At 35.6% G+C, this 16,742-nt stretch overlaps 1 protein-coding gene across 5 annotated transcripts in view; it reads left to right on the forward strand.

The window, feature by feature from the left end:
* Positions 1 to 274: 274 nt before the first annotated feature.
* Positions 275 to 16,742, forward strand: part of RTTN (rotatin) — an 83,832-nt gene continuing 67,364 nt past the window's right edge. For 2 of the 5 annotated variants that reach the window (XM_068671381.1, XM_068671382.1), the window contains exons 1-10: positions 276 to 504; positions 671 to 858; positions 1,441 to 1,636; positions 2,906 to 2,995; positions 5,031 to 5,109; positions 6,379 to 6,493; positions 7,013 to 7,163; positions 8,315 to 8,480; positions 10,875 to 11,056; positions 16,014 to 16,129. In XM_068671381.1, the coding sequence (XP_068527482.1) occupies positions 474 to 504; positions 671 to 858; positions 1,441 to 1,636; positions 2,906 to 2,995; positions 5,031 to 5,109; positions 6,379 to 6,493; positions 7,013 to 7,163; positions 8,315 to 8,480; positions 10,875 to 11,056; positions 16,014 to 16,129 (1,314 nt within the window). In that variant the 5' untranslated portion in view covers positions 276 to 473. Of the gene's footprint in view, positions 505 to 670; positions 859 to 1,440; positions 1,637 to 2,905; positions 2,996 to 5,030; positions 5,110 to 6,378; positions 6,494 to 7,012; positions 7,164 to 8,314; positions 8,481 to 10,874; positions 11,057 to 16,013; positions 16,130 to 16,742 lie in introns of all 5 variants that reach the window. The other 3 variants (XR_011092881.1, XM_068671380.1, XM_068671379.1) reach the window with 3 other exon arrangements.

Below are 16,742 nucleotides of genomic sequence, written 5' to 3' on the forward strand. Positions count from 1 at the left end.
GTGCTGCTGGTTGAGCCAGGAGGTAAACACACATTTTTTAATTGCGTAGTTGGGCTTCTGCACTGCACGGGGTACTGACGGGACAGCCTTGCGCTGCCAAGGCACGGGTGCCCAACAGCAGACTGGCTGCAGAAATTAAACGATGAAACGGAACCCGCCACAGGGCCCAGGCTGGGCGGGGCCATGTCAGCGCTCAGCCCCGGCCGCACCGCCCCTCCCCGCCGGTGAGACCGCCCACGCGCAGAGCCCCATGGGAGTTGTAGTTATTTCCACTCCCGACGGAGCGCTCGGGGCCTTCCCTGTACGGGCGTGCGCGGGGAGCGCCCTGCTCCCAAGGTGCTCCGCGACGGAGCCGGGGCAGTGAAGCGAAGGGGACTACGTTTCCCGAGGTGCCCCGCGGGCGGCGCTGGCCGGGCGCGGCGGGGCGGTTGGCGGAACCGGCGCGGCGGTTGAATTGCGGCGGCCGGAGCGCCATGGAGCTGGCGGCGCTCGTCAGGAAGCTGGGTAACGGCTGGCGGCACCCTCCTTCCCCCTCTCCTTCCCCCTCTGTCCGTCCCGTCGCGGTAGCGGGCCGCCGCGCTTCTCGTCCCTCTCCCGTGGCGTTGTTTTTGTCTGAACGAGGAGTTGTCCGGTAATCTTAACTCGGTTTTGTCCCGTTGGGGGCGGGCAGGTCACGAGTTGGCGGAGATACGAGAACGCGCTCTGAGGAATATCCTGCTGAAACTGGATCACAACTTGATTTCCTACGCCGATCTAGTCCAGGAGAAAGTGCTTTTCCTTAACCTGCTGGAGTGGTTCAATTTTCCGGTAGTGCCAATGAAAGAGGAAGTGCTGAATTTTGTGAGCGGTTTGATCAAGGTACGACTAGCTTGCCTTTATCCTTACACTACGTCTTTGGGGTGCTAAACAAAACTGTACGCTATGTGGTTTTGTAGCTCCTGGTAATGAGATTCTACACTGTCTTTTACAAAGCGGGGAAAAAAGAAACATTCTATCATTCTATGTAAACATAAATGGAAACCGTTTGAGTGGCTTGCTATGCAATTGGTTGGAGGGGTAGCTGGAAAAATGATTATTTACTGTCTTTCTGCTTTAGTTCTTCTTCACTTTCCCATTTAGTGTTTTAATTTCTTCTTACACTTGCACTGTTCCCAAGAAGTGAAGATTTGAGCAGGATTACTACTTATTCTTAAAAGGTTGAGAGAACCTTGCTTGAATTTTACAAATTTCAGCCAATGAGAATGTTTTAATCACTAAACAGCAACTATACAGAAGAAATGAAAAAGCATATCCGTGATACTAGTGAAAGGTCTACAAAACCCCAAAACAAATAAAGGGCAAACCAAACTTAAGTGTTGTTTATAACTCCTTTTTTCCCTTCCTTTCTCAGAAGTCCTTAAGATTCTTCTAGCTAACTGTCGATTATTTGTCCTAATGTAGCATCCAGCTGCTGCCCAGAAGATGATTGGAATTGGTGCTGTGGAGTTCTTCTCTCAGCTTCGTGCTGATGTTGAACCAAACTTGCAAGCTATAATTGATGGGATTGTGGATGGACTGTTCTTACTTCCTGCTGAAATTCCTAGTTATTTATCACGAGATTATCAGGCTCAGTCTCAGTCTGCAGTAGATCAACAAGGTAAACTATATATTTGGGAGCATGACTTATATAGAATGAAAATAAAGTAAATGAACAGCTTCTAGGTTTTGAAATGTGGGCATTTTGAGGTGTAGTTGATGAATGTATTCTTGGGAATTGAGTGAAGTCAATGATTATGCCAGAAAAAGTATGACCTTAACTTAATCATGTAATGCCTTCAATGGAATTATCTGCACAAGAAAAGCCCTGTTTGTAATCAGACGTTCTGTCCAGTTTCACAGTGTGTATTAACTTATAATTTGAAAGAGGTGTGACACAGGAGTAACTTCCAAAGATTGCTTTATGGTAGCGAGCGTAGCAACTTTTTGAACAAAACTATAATTAAGCTGGCGTGCTTTGCTACATTTCTTTGCATAGCGGACTTTAGCTCTGGGAGGAATAAAAAAAAAATACAAGCAGTAAATTACCCTAGTAGAAGTTTTTATTTTAAAACTGCTAAGGCCTTACATAATCCTCCAACATCTGTGGGAAAACCACAGATGTTAATACTGTACAGTAGTAATGGCCACAACTCTGTCACACTGTGCAATCTCAGAGATAAAAGTAGCTTTTCTGTTGTTTTTGCAACCTGTCCAATGCTCAGAATTTCAATTTGCCAGAACAATCTGATAGCTGTTCATTGATTTATTTTTTAAATTTTTTATTTTCTCCTCCCTGTGTCCCAATAAAAGTTCAGCAAGATTTTCATCTAAAATCCCTGGTGTATGGGGAATAATGTAATATATGCATTCTTAAAATATATTTATTTGGAACTCCCTAATTGAAATATAACACATATTTCCTTCTTATACTGTAAATTGCATATATGAGTGATCAAATAGGTTGCTTTTGATGTTACATACCTTGTGTAGATTTTGTAACGTAGTTTGCATATTGATTGCACCTATTAAATATTAATATGCATATTATATACAGGGGACACAACATTGCAGCTGACTTGAAAAAGTAGCAGTATGGAGACATTTTCGATTATAAAAGTTGCTTTTATAAATAAATAACTACAAATAGCATCTTAGCTGCTATTTCTCCCTCAGTATGCAAGGTAGTGTAAAAAAAGAAAGGGGGGGGGGAAATTAAGACATGATTACAGTTTTGTTTTCTTTGCTTTCCCAAGTTCATTTTAAATCACTCTCAATTTTAGGATGAAAAGGAGGCAGTTCAGGTAAAGCAATAAGGATAAATTAACTTTTGCTCTCTTTTTTTTTTTTTTTTTTTTTTTTTAATTAATTTACCCTTTATTTGTTGTAGTTCCACCTCAAGAGGAATTATTCACTGGATATTTTTGTCAAGATAGAAGCACTATGCCACGATTAGAAATACCTCTCAAAAGAACACATGGTATGTATATTAATTACAGAAAGTATGTATATAATTGCAGAAAGTCCATAGAGGTGTTCTATAGATTGAATTTCAATTTCAAATATTAATATTGGTTATTCGTTTTCCTGTTTTTTAGGTGCTTTAGAAATCTTTACCTTATACCTAAATAAAAAAGTGTTAGTTTTATTTATTGTCAGTAAAATATGAAAATAATATTGACAAACACAGACAAGTATTACTTTGACAAGTCTTTGCCTGCACCAATATGCTAGTGGCAATTCCCATAATTAACATATCATACAGTGCTGAGAAGTAGATTTTAAAACCTGACTTTGTAGTTACTGTATATTATACACTAGATTACTTTTTAGCAATGCATTATCTATCTTTAGAATTGTGGAATAACTTCTATGAACTTAAAGTACGTTAAAAGTTACGTAGTGTTATAATTTAGTAACAACTAGAATTTCTTCTGCCTTAAAAGTAAAAGCATGAGGTCAATTTCCCGCTTTTAGAGATTATGCAAGTATTCTTTAGCAGCAGAACAAAATTATAACTTGACTGGAAGCATGATGTGGTCGATCAAGTACTCTTTCACTAATAATGTGTTTTCCATTTGCTAAAACCTATTTCAATAATCTTAAAGCACTAGAATGGCTCAGGTTGTAAACAACCTTAAAGACGATCTAATTCCAAGCCCCCTGCCGTGGGCAGGGACACCTCCCACTAGATCAGGTTGCTCCAACCCCTATCCAACCTGGCCTTGAACACTTGAACATGGATGGGGCATCCATGGCTTTTCTGGGCAACCTCTTCCAGTGTTTCACCATGCTCTGTGTGAAGAATTTCCTCCTAACATCTAATCAATCTAATCAAAATCACCCATCTTTTAGTTTAAAAACATTCCCCCTTGTCATGTCATTGTCTGACTGAGTAAAAAGTCACTCTCCGTCTTTTCTATAAGCTCCCTTTAAGTACTGAAAAGCTGTAATGAGGTCTCCTTGGAGCCTTCTACAGCCTAAACATCCCCAGTCCTTTTCATAGGAGAGGTGTTCCAGCCCATCTTTGTGGCCCTCCTCTGGACCCACTCTAACATCTTCACATCATTCTGAATGCAGTATTCCAGGTGGGGCCTCTCAAGAGCAGAGCAGAGGGGCACAACCCTTGACCTGCTGGCCATCCCTCTGTTGATGCAGCTCAGGATGCAGTTGGACTTCTGGGCTGCAAGCACACACTGCTCTAAATGAGTTCTTCTCCCAGGCTGTACTAATGTCTGGGATTGCCCTGAGCCAGATGCAGCACCTCGCATTTAGACTTATGGAACCTCATTAAGTTCTTATGGGCCCACTTTGCAAGCTTGTCCGGGTCCCTTACGATGGCATCCCTTCCTTCTGTTGAATCAACTGTACCACTCAGCTTGGTATCATCTACAAACTTGCTGAAGGTGCACTTGATCTTAACTGTCTGTGTCATTGATGAAGTTGTTAAATGGCACTGGTCCCAAGACAGACCGCTGAGGGACACCACTTGTCACCAGCCTCCATCTGGACATGGAGCCATTGACCACACCTCTCTGGGTGTGACCTTCAAGCCAACTCCTTATCCACTGAATAGTCCACCCATAAAATCCATATCTCTTCAATTTTGGAGATCAGTATGTTGTGTGGGACCGTGTCAGAAGCCTTGCAGAAGTCCAGGTAGATGACATTAGTTGGTCTTCCCTTGTCAACTTGCTGCAGTCACTGCATCATAGAAGGCCACCAGATTGGTCAGGTACAGCTTGCCCTTAATAATCACATTTCATTGTGATTTGGCCTTTATTCTTTGATATTGCTGAAAACTCATCAGTAGTGCTTCATTTTCTTTTTTAAATGTATATTTAGTAAAAGGAATTTTTTTTCAGATCTCATATAGAGTATCATATTTGATAGTTATACCCTAGTATACTCTACTCATATAGAGTATCATATCATATTTGACTGCTATAGAAATATACAGTTTAATATTTCTATAAAATATGCTCTAAAATACCTGCTTTTTTCATTTTATTCAGCAAAATGCTTGAAATTTTCCACTTTTCCTTGGCTAACTCTTACTTCAACTGATAGACACATTCTTTCATCAAATGAAAGGTACAGTAATAGAAGCATTGTGTTGTTTTGTTTTTGTTTTTAATTGTTTTTTGGGGTTTCTAAACTTCTTTCCTTCTGTCATTAGGCTGTTCTTGTAAATAACCAACGAGTTAATCTTTGATAAATAGTTGTAAATACGACACTGAAGTTTAGCAGAGCAGATAAACAAGGAGTTGTAACAGGGCAGGATTCTTCCTAATGCCTGTATCAATTCTTAGTGTTTAATTCGGTGTACGTTTTTTGTTCATGTTGGTTCAGTTTTCTAAATTTGTCAAGTGAGTCAAATACATCATTCAGTTAATTTTAGAAGATGCTGGAACAAAATCTTTATTTTATCACTGTTTTCCAACACCCCCCCTGCCACTTGATAGAGAAAAACTTTTGTTGCAGTGCCTTATTCAAGCAATAAGGCACTCAGATCTTCTTTCTGCACTGGTATTTTTTTCTTCATATAGAAAACTAATGTCTGAAGTGGCCCAAAGAAGTTTTTCCCAAGGAAAGCTGGGATTCCTTGTGGGATAGATTTGCTGGCATAGCCAGCAATGCATTGTGATGAACTAGATTATTTAGCAAGTCTGGTTAATTGTAAGGTTTCTTGTAACAGATTTTTGCTTTTTTTTCCTTTCAAAAGATTTCTGAAGTTGGAAAATCTTTTTAACTTTTCATCTGCTTTATGTAGAAAGTGTAGTGTAGGAAAAAAATTAGATCCTTGGAACAGGACATTTGAAATTTTAATGGTGGTTTTAAAAACAGTAAAAATAGAAAAAACGAAAACTGAAGTAGAACATCCAAAAGGCTCTTTTATTTACTGTAATACTTTTTAGCTAATAGCTACTAAATTTGTTACTTTATATAACTTCCCACATATATAATTTGAGTGCTTCATAGTTCTACATGAACCTTACTAACTGAAGAAGCTTGGTAAGTGTTAGACTGCTTGCTATATACCACTGAGATAATCACTAGCTTCACAGGGAATTACCAGTCTTTCTTATTTTAATTTCAAATTCAGAATCAATACGGTTATTTCTCTTCTGGGAACTTAATTTTATATGACAGCTGGAATTGAGTTTTTCCTTTATTGTATACACAATTAGTGTAGCTAAGGAATAACTCAAGTTTAAAAAAAAATTGCAAGACAGTAGAATTACAGCTGTTTTTTTGGTTCTTCAGTGTTGTGATTATAACTTTCTTGTAGAGAGTTGTTCAAGCTAATGATTACTGTTTTCTTTTTTTTAATGTACATTTAAACACAAAATGCATTTTTAGCTCTTTGAGAAGTAGCAACCAAAGTTTAATTTGGAGTACTTGTGAGCTTCTTCAGGATGTGATTATGCAAGATTTTCCTGCTGAGATCTTCCTTCAAAGACCAAAGATTGTTCAGGCAAGAACTAACATCAAGTTTACTGATTTTGTTTTGTTATGGAATCAGTTTTGTCAAGTAAGAAATTATGTAAATGCTACAACTTGTTTCTTAGTCCCTTTAAGTCAAACTCTAGATGCACTGAAACAGTGACATTAGCTCTATATTATGTATGTATTAGATCTAATTATTTTGTTGTAATCATGTATATTATTAATCAGTAATGAAGTGTGTTGTGAAGTAATACTTCATTTCATCTGGGTAAGGCAAAGTTGCGTTCCTGGAATACACACACCATCCAAGGGCATCATGAAAGCAGTAGTTTAATTGGAAATAAAATAATGAGAAACTCAGTTTTTCTTTGAGACTGATAGCCTTGTATTCAGTGAGAAAACAGTACTTAAGTCTATTTATTCATTACTAAGATTTTTACTTAGAGACATTTTTGAACTGTATTTAGTGCAAGGTTCTTTCTATCCTGACTGCTCATGAAAGTGCATTAATATTGAGCTACCAGTGTTAATGGTTTTATATTTGCAGAGCCTTTTATCTCTGCTAAACCTGGCTTTTGGAGGAGATGGAAGGCATCGGTTAGCTTTGCAGGCCGTGTCTTGCCTGCAACAGTTGTGCATCTTCTTAAGAAGCAGACTTAACTTTCACAGAGATCCAAGTTTTTTTTCCACTGAGCAAGGTAGGTATTTTTATATAGTTTAAATAATGTTGCCTTTTTCTTAAAGGTAAGAATGTCTAATATTATTTAAAAAAAAAAAAATAAAAGCACTACTTTATAGTGAACGGGATCTTGTGAAACTGTTTTGCTAAGTGATGATGTTCAGTACTATTTATGTTAGTAAACGTTACTTGAGTACTTGCATTATTTAAGAATACTTATTTTTCAATATTAAACATTTTCAAATTAAATGTATTATTTGAATCATTTCCTATGATATTCCATGTATCAACTTTTTTCAGTAGACAACTATTCTTAGGTTATCAGGAGAGGGGTTTACAAATAAACCTAAATGAAATCTGTAAAATAAAAGTGGGCAGTTCTTGAGTCTCAGAAAAGTTTTTGAGTTATTAGTGCTTAACAGTTTACTTACAAATTGCTTGAAACTTGATAACTTCTTTGTATTCTGATGTCTGAGAATAATTCAGTCGTTGTTTCAAATTTTACAGTTGTTATGGCGATGTTTTCAGGGCTTAAATTTTGTAGATTTAATGACGTAGACTAGTTGTAATGATTTTCTTATTTCCATTTAGTCAGCTGGATTTAATCAACAAATGTCAGTCTGGTTCTCTTCATAAAATTGCCAATATACTTGGTCTCTTAATCTCTTAATCTATTGGCTGTTTCTTTACTAATTACATTATAACATCAGCAAATCCAATAGCCTTAGTCAGAGACTGTGTTTGTATTTTGGTCGGTTATGACGTAAATCTTGTTGGCTCTTTTTTTGATATGTTTTAGTATCTGTAACTCAGTGTCTTTATGCTTGACTTGAAATACTTGACCACATCCAGTGCAACATTAATTTGAAGCTTATGTAGCTTAAAAAATATAATTCTCCATTGTGCAGTTCTAAGACTAAAACAATTACCAAAATATGGTATGAAATTATTCCAGTGTTTTGATTTTTTTTTTTAATATTCAAAATTTATTATTAATAAATTAACACTGTAGTTTTCATTGTTTTGATGCTTTCCAGTGTTAGGCCATCCTAGCTTGCCAAACTTGTAGTTTTTCATATGCTACCTTAGTCAAGTAATGGTAAAAGTAATTATATAGTATTGTTAAGAGTAATAGATTTCATTAATGGATAATATACAACTTTTATAAAGGCACAGCTTCACAGAATTCATCTATATCTTATTGTCAAGAAGCAAGAGGTCCTCCTCGTTCTCAGAATCCATCACCTGGAAGTAGTAGTCCTCGGCCATCTGTGATTGGAAGGACAGTTCAGCGTCCTAGAGGAGATGGTCAAGATTGGGATGCAGCGTCTTCTAGGTGAATAAAATAGGAAATAAAGTTATACTTCAATTAATATTATTAATAGAGAATTATGGCATCAACTCCTTTGCAGTGTGTGGGATTATGTGAGTTTTGTTAACCAGCTAAAATTCAAACCATGTTTACGGAAAGTAATCAAATGGCACAAAAAATCAAACAGTTCTTTAAATAGTGTTGAGAATACTTGAGATCAGTCTTACCTGCCATATTCTGTACCCAACCAATACTTTTAACAAATCTAAGTATTATTATTATGCTGTTTGCGTGTGTATTATTGAAAGACAAATAAATGTTTATTCAGGGTTAAGTCAGGGTTTTTTATTTTTAGTTGGCAGATGACCCTAGGTTCTTAAAAACTGAATGGCCATCACATAGGTAACAGTGTAAAGTATTGCCAAAAATACTGTGCTGTATAAAGATTTTCAATAAACTCTTTAAACCTTGGTGCTAAAGCTAACAACAGATTTCAGGTGTACATCTTCTAAAAATGCAGCTTCGATTTGAAATTCCAAATTCACTGCATGTCCTCAACATGTTGAGATTGTTGTTTGTGTGTGGATGTTACTTATCTTGATACAATGTACTTAAAGCTACCAGTCCAGAATCACCATCTTATTTACTGCGTAACATTTGGGAACTTAAAAGGTCTTACAAATCTTTACCATGTGGTCATTTGTAGTTCTTTTGAGTCTTTATGGCATATTGTCTTAATGATTGAGTTATGTGTATATGTGTTTTGAGAGTGAATCGTTATGGTAAAAGGTTTTTTTTACTCACATTACGTCTAATATATTCAGGTTTTGCTATGTATGTGTCACTATAAATGACTTCCGGGTTTTAGGCATTCTAGGAGCTGGCTATTTTTCTGAGATGAACAGTTAACAGTTCAGTATGTTGGAGCATATTGTGCAAGAGACGGTGATGGCTCTGGCTATGAGTGTAGTAAGGGAATTTGCATAAAAGATAATGACAATGATGAGGCATCTATGAAATAGAGGGTGAGATAGTGATAATTTGTTAAAAGTATAAGGCCATACTGAGAGCTGTTCATGAAGGTACACTTCTCTTCATGCATCCTTTCTGGCCCTGAATCATATTTGTTATGATTTGTTTGTTTGTTTGATTATAATGTAACTCAGAAGTAAGGTAAAGAAAAATGTAGCATTGAATAGAAAATATATTTAAGGAGCCAATGAAACAGAAATTACTATAATGTTGCTTTGACATTCTTGATTTTAATATGGAAGAGCAATTGTTAATGAAAATTATTCTTTTGAGCATAATATGTAATATATAAACTATTTGTTTTTTGCAGTTCTATAAATAACTCTTTTTTCCTTATTCTTGAATCTTGAGACTCTTCAATCTGTCTGTTTGTCTATTTCAAATTCTGCCTGGAAACTTAACCTTTCCTCTTCTGAATTGTTTTTGATTGATACCTCTTCCTTACCCTCTGGTAAGTGCAGTCAGAACCACTATGTATTGTTGAACTCTCCTATTTCACTTGTAGTCTTCTATCATCCTCTTAATCTTAGCTTTTAAACTCTTAGTTACTGTGCTTGAGATTTTTTTTTTGTTAGGTAGACAAAATAGCACAGTAATACCACAATTCAGTTTCTTCAGGTTGTTTAACAGCAACAGGAAAAAAAAAAAACTATAAAAGTCATGCAGGTTGTTAAAGCAATTCAAATGTTGTTTACTATGCTAGTTAGATTAATTCAGAATTACGTTAATTATAATGCAGCCAACAGAATTAAATTCCTTCTGAAAGCACCTGGAAAGTGAAGCTATGAACTATATATTTTTATGTAGTTAAGACATGTATGTATATAAAGCTTTTATTTTAATATATACTTGGTTGCACTTTTGGGGGAAGGTAATATTTTCTGTTTAACGGTGGACAGAGAAAGCCCTACAGTCTGTAATAAAGTCTGTAACATTTTCTAAGGGTTCTGTGGCTAGCTGCATAGAATGGTTTTAATGTAGTTGGTATAATTTGAGTTGAAATTTGATTTAATGTGGCCTTGCTTCAAGCATCTGTTAGACTTTCTTCATAAAAAAAAACTTCAAATCAACTGATTTTTCTCTTGCAATATTGTATCTCTTCATTGCATGTGATTTTTTTGAGTATACACTTATAAGTGTGAAAATGACTGCTAAAACAGTAGGCATTCACTTGTGATCCTACTAGTTATGATTTAAAAAAATATATAAATCATACAAGAAAATCTCCAGCTTCCTGCAGCACTGGTGAGTATCAGAAAAGATTGGTAAGGAGGGGGATGCAAGACGGTAAAATACTTCGTCATCTTTTATGTATATACGGATTTTCTTTGCAAGACTTAACGTATCTCTGTTTATCTTTTGTTTGTTTTTCTTTATTGTTTTAAGTGGAAACAGTACTCAAGCAAATGCAAACTCGAGAATCTCTCTGCATTCTCCACTTGATGTGCGACATATTGGCCTGCCAGATACTGAGAATGAAGACACTTTAGAATTGCAGATGAAGCAGCTTAGCCTTCCTCAGTTCTGTGTTTCAGTCTTGGAAAACGCTATACCTCTTTTAAGAACAGGTGAGAAAATTCTGAATGAAATACTTCACTGGAGATTTTTGTTCAGATCATAAAGCTTCAATCTTCTGTGTGATTTACAGACTTGCGGAAGTTTTAGGTGCCTTAGGGACATTGAGGAGTGGTAGGATTAAGTGTGTGTGTGTGAGGGGAAAAATGGCATGGTGAAATAGAACATCACTCAGGAAGAAGGAAAAAAAAAAAGCTTACCAAAATGTGTCCCAATCTCTTTGAGCATGTATTTTTTCTCATGTTCAAGAATTAATAAACAGATTCGGGAAAAAATGTTTGTTTTTATTATGTATGAAGTAAGAAACACGAGTAAAGATAGTCTAATTGCAACTAATGATTTTTATTTCACCTTAATTCTAAATTGCAAAATCTTTTGTTAGTGTTTTTGTTCTTAGGTTGTCTAAAATGGTATTATTTGTAAAACAATTCAAAATAGATATTGGTAGAAGAGGTAAGGTTTTCAAATATAGGAGCTGGAAATATGTTTCCGGCTATTTCCATATTGATTTGTGATTGATTAGAATACCAAGTGTTTGTGTTCTTTTTTTTTTTTTTTTCTGGTAGTACGCCTGTCACAGTTTCCTGAGCTGGAATATGAGGATTTAATTAAAAAAATAAAATATGTATGAATCTTATACTTTTATTCAGTGTTTTTTTTATATTCTTTATAACTTTTTATGACTTCCTCTTTTATCACAAAATACTCTTAGTGCATTTGATAGTAACATCAGCATTCATCTATGTCACTAGGAAAGTTTATTCAATCCATTTTTTTGGTAATAAAGCAAACTCACATTAATAAGAGCTTTGCTTTTTCCTTTTAGGATAGTGATATTACATAAAAATACTAACGCTTCAGAAGCACATTCTTGACTTCTGGCATCATTTATTATGTAGAAAATTTTATTTACTATCTTTTCCATTTCTGACATGTCACTTCAAATCTATGGAGTTAAAATATAGTGAGTTTTTTCCATCGTTGAGGAGTGTTTGTTTAAAGTTTCTTTGCAGCTTATCATAGAACTAAAATTCATTTTCAGATGAATTTGGCCATTTCTCTTGCTCTCTTTTTTCTAAACTTCTACTTAGTCTAATAGATCATATTTCTTCCTTCTTCCACTGTGCTGTAATGAGACAGAGATAAGAAAACCAATATTTTTATCTAGTTCCCATTGATCTGAAACCCTGTGATGTGAGTGCACACTGTGACATTGTAAGACAGTCACTGTCTTACAGCGCTGTAACGCACTGTTCCTCATATAATGGTGTTTTCTGAATTGCTTTTTCAGTAAAATGAACAGGAACCTTTACTAGCATTATTATTACTTTAAAATAAATATCCTTTTTCTTCCAACTAGTTAAGTTACTAGGTATGGGAAAATCAATAACTCTACTGTAAAATTCACTTATTTATATTTTATGATGTAACATATCTTTTGGTTAAGCTCAAATTCTGTTCCTTGTAGAGATGCTCTCTGGAACTTTTATTTTGTTGTGCCGACCTGGTTTGTTATGTAAAGTTGTTTCAGAAATCGATAGTTGTGTTTTTTCTTTTTGGTTGTTTTTTTTTTTTGGTTTGGGTTTTGTGGTGTTTTTTTTTTTTGTTGTTGTTACCATATTTGTCTGAAGTTCAGTGGTTTAAAGTCAGTGCTAATACAGAATGTCTTAATGACAATTATTTAAATCTGGACATATCCGTCTTACTCTGTGTTTCATAATAATGAACTCTTATGATTCCCCCAGGTGTTGAGAAATGAATATCTTGCAAATGTACTCATGTAAGAGTATGGTGCAATGGTCTTAGAATCATAGAATCTTAGAATCGTAGAATATCCATGGAAGGGACCCATAGGGATCGTCAAGTCCAACTCCTGGCACCGCACAGGTCTACCCAAAAGTTTAGACCATGTGACTAAGTGGACAGATATGTTTAAAAAGTAAAACAAATATATATTTGAACACCTTATTGCTTCCTTATTCAGCTAGTTTGGCTTGTAAGATCAAACTCTTTAATGTGATTTTGGTCCAGCTCTGTAGGTGCAAATGTGCCCTTACAAGCCTAGTTTAGACACAAAACTATGTGTTTCAGAGTTGGGTTTGGAGAACACCTGTTACTTAATTTCAAATTCCTTTTCTTTGCCAATATTGTAGCAATTTAAAGGTTCTCATTATTGCTTCCCAGTTTCACTGATATGTAACATAAGGTGATGGAGATGATTCTATTTTAGATGGAGGTAATTTAGATGGAGATAGTTCTATTTTAGAACTAGATTCCTCTCCTTGACTGAAGTCCCATCCTGTGGATCCACCACTATCATGTCAGCTGTCTTGTCATGCTAACCTCATACATAGGTAAAGATTGAGAGAGTTTAGTCTCTTGACATAGACATATGTTTGTTTTTTGTCTGCCTGTAATTAAAATGAGTAACAGCAATAGTGATGATGTGTATGAAGAATTGTAATACAGACAGTTCAGAACAACTGGATATGATAGTTGTGCATGTATGTCAATTCATGCTGCTGGCCCACTTTGATACCTGAGTACCTGTGCTATCTGCAGTTCCTGTGGGTTTGTCTCCATGTAATACACTTACATCTTTCCTTGTGATAGTTTCTAAACAGTGTTGCAGTACTTCAGTTTACATTTCATTTAATGTTTGTGAATTTTGTAGATCTGAAGGTAACAATTTGCTAAACTAGTCAGCTTGTGTAGCGGTAAAAAGTTATTTTAACTTTTTTTTTTGCTGTCAGGTTACTTATATATTCTTTAGTGTAGTCTTCAGCAGAAATACTAATATTTCTGTATTAAAATACTAATAATACATGGAGAATGGAAGCTACGTTTCATGTGATTAGCTATTGTATTATTTGCTTTTGAAATCAGATTCATAACTGTGTTGTATATGGATAAGGAGATTATACCAATATAGACAGGTTATCTCAGCAATCTGCCTAGCGGGAAGGCCATAGTCAGCTGAATTAACAATTCAGTATCTTTGTATGTGTATGAATATATTTGTCATATTCTTCTGGAGGTAGAGTTTCTTATATTAAAGTGTTCCAAAAATATTAATCATGCTAAATGATTCTGAAAAAACAGAATACTGACTTTGTCCCATTCATTGGTTCTGCCAACTCATTCTTATGGCAGTCCTGAGTTTGTACTAGCCTATGAAGTAGAAACAGTAGAACAACATTTTTGTTAATTAAGATATTTCTGTTACTGCTTATGAAGTACTTTCCTTATCAGGTGTCACTGCAGTCTGGTATGAACCAGTCAGTACTTGATTGGGAAAACTGCTTTAACGTTATTTGCTATCAAGATAATTATATATTCTTCACTGTAATCTTCGAGGGTGGTATCCAGCTACAGAATAGATTTTGTGCGTGGAAGTTGTTTCCTGCATTATTGCAAGTGTAGTGTTTAGCTTTTAACTTCAAAATTTTCTGAAACTATAGCTCAAATTAAAAGCACCCTTATTTAATACTTGCATTATAATAGTAATTTTTTATTGTTCCTAGTGATTTACGAAGTCACCTTTCAACTGCCTTAGACACAAGAAATTTGATTAAGAATTTGCAAAATAATGAAGAGAGGACAAAAGTTATCAGGCATATACTTCTCAAATTGGTAATATTTCCTTAAAATGAATGGAATACAGCACTTCTGTTAGATTGGAAAAAGCAAGCCTTCAAAAAGGCCCTGTGCCCTTCCTGCCATATGCTCGCTCAAAGCAGAACACTTCAGCTGCAAATTGCATGAGCTTTCATCATTTTCCCTACATTACTGATGCACACATTTTCCCCCACCCCCACCCCCACCCCCCCTTCAAGTATACCAACAAGGCTTCTGCAGTGTGTAAAATCTACAAAAGGTAGATAAACTATTTTGTTCTCTCCTTTATACACACTGTATCAAGCTATGGAGCTTGCTTTTTAATTTTTAAAACAGATCTTGAGGGATGCTAAGTCTTTATCATAGTTCAAAAATGAATTGGAAAATTCAGTGGTGTGTAGAATTCATCCATGCTTTTAAATAGAAACATACCATCAAGAAGTAACTAAGCCAACAGTTGAGATAAATCAAGTATTTGGGGGAAACTGTCACAGCATGGTTCTCTAGGATGCCAAACATCCTTGGCATCCTCTGTTATCTGAGGTTGAAAATACTTGGTTGAGCTCCAGATATTCTGCCTTGTTCTTTGTGAAACATCCTAGTCTTTCACTGCTTCTCCTCTAACATCTCATTATTTGTGGATCTTAGGGAGGGGTTGTATTTGTAGTTGTAAATATTTAAGCTTAGGTCGGGTTTCTTTGTAGTCCGATGTCCAAGCATAAAGCTGTACAAAGTATCAAAGTCACTAATAGCTCAGAGTAGCCTTATTATTAAGAGATTCTGAGTCAGAAGGAGTAACAAAATATTAGGGAAAGGGGAGAAAATGTTATGGAGAAAAGTACAAACAGATAAAGTGGTTATTCATCTGCCTTTCAAAAGAAGACCTCAAACAAAATAGTCTAGGAGGAAAACCATTCTGCTATACTGAAAATGCAGATTATCAGGCAATATATATTGAATATCTGTAACCCAGCTCTCTCGATGGATGTGGTGGTGGAAGTAAGTGACTATTCTGAACTTCATCAAAATCCAGTAACTGGATTTACAGCTGTAATAAAACATAAATTGTATTGCAGGATATAAGCAAATGCAGTGTGTTTTTTCATGGATATGATTGCTTTAATGTCTTCTATTGTGGTTTTGCCTAGTTGTTGTCTTCCATGTTTTTAGAGCTGTTGCTGGTTGAGGGTAGTTAGCATTAGCGTAACGGAAGTGTACAGGAAAACATCTCAAAATTTCAGGTTAAGAATAATCCCTTGTTCAACTTGCTGTTGTCTCAATGTCATGTGATTTTGCTTATATTTTAATTTATCCTCTCGTTTGTATTCCTAGGCAGTAGGAGAGTGACAATGGAAGTTCTTGAGTTGCTTGTTGAAAACATGTACCTTATTGGTGATGCTATTTCTGAGAATGTTTGGGAAGATGAAAGCCTTTTTGGATTGGAACTGGTAAGACTTTCTTAGGCTTCAGTCAAACATATTTAATAGTCTGCTTTTGTAAGCTTTTGACATTTTCTGACATGATTAATATACATATCTAATGTTCTGCTGAGCTATCGTTTTGAAAAATCTTAAATAGTTTATTACTGGTTTTATCACTGGCACATTCTTTTTATTTTAAATGTAAGTTCTTTTACCAGAAGATACTGAAGTTTCACCTCAAGAAAATAAATCATGAGTTTTGTCTTGTAGTGAAAAGCTGTTAAGTAGCCTTTGAAACACATGTAAGAAATTATCTAAGGGAAAAATACTGACTGAACATGTTGAAGAGCATTTTGATTTAAATGACAGGTTTCACTTTATTTACACCTTATAAACTATCTGTTTAAAAGTAGGGAGATAACTGTTTAGGTCCAAAACTGGAATTGTAAAGTATGTGGTGTCCACTTCTCACACAGGACTTAGAGATCTCTGCACAGATTTCAGCTATTCTAACTCTGTTGCTTTGCTGGAAAGAAAGGAGAAAACTGTTTGGCCCAAGAGAGATTCTAAGCATTATGGTGCTGATGGCTGAGCAATTTGAATTGCTGGAAAGACATACCTGAGCATAGTTGAGAATCAT

The sequence above is a fragment of the Anas acuta genome, chromosome 2 (genome assembly GCF_963932015.1).
Source record: "Anas acuta chromosome 2, bAnaAcu1.1, whole genome shotgun sequence".
NCBI classification, from domain to species: Eukaryota; Metazoa; Chordata; class Aves; order Anseriformes; family Anatidae; genus Anas; species Anas acuta.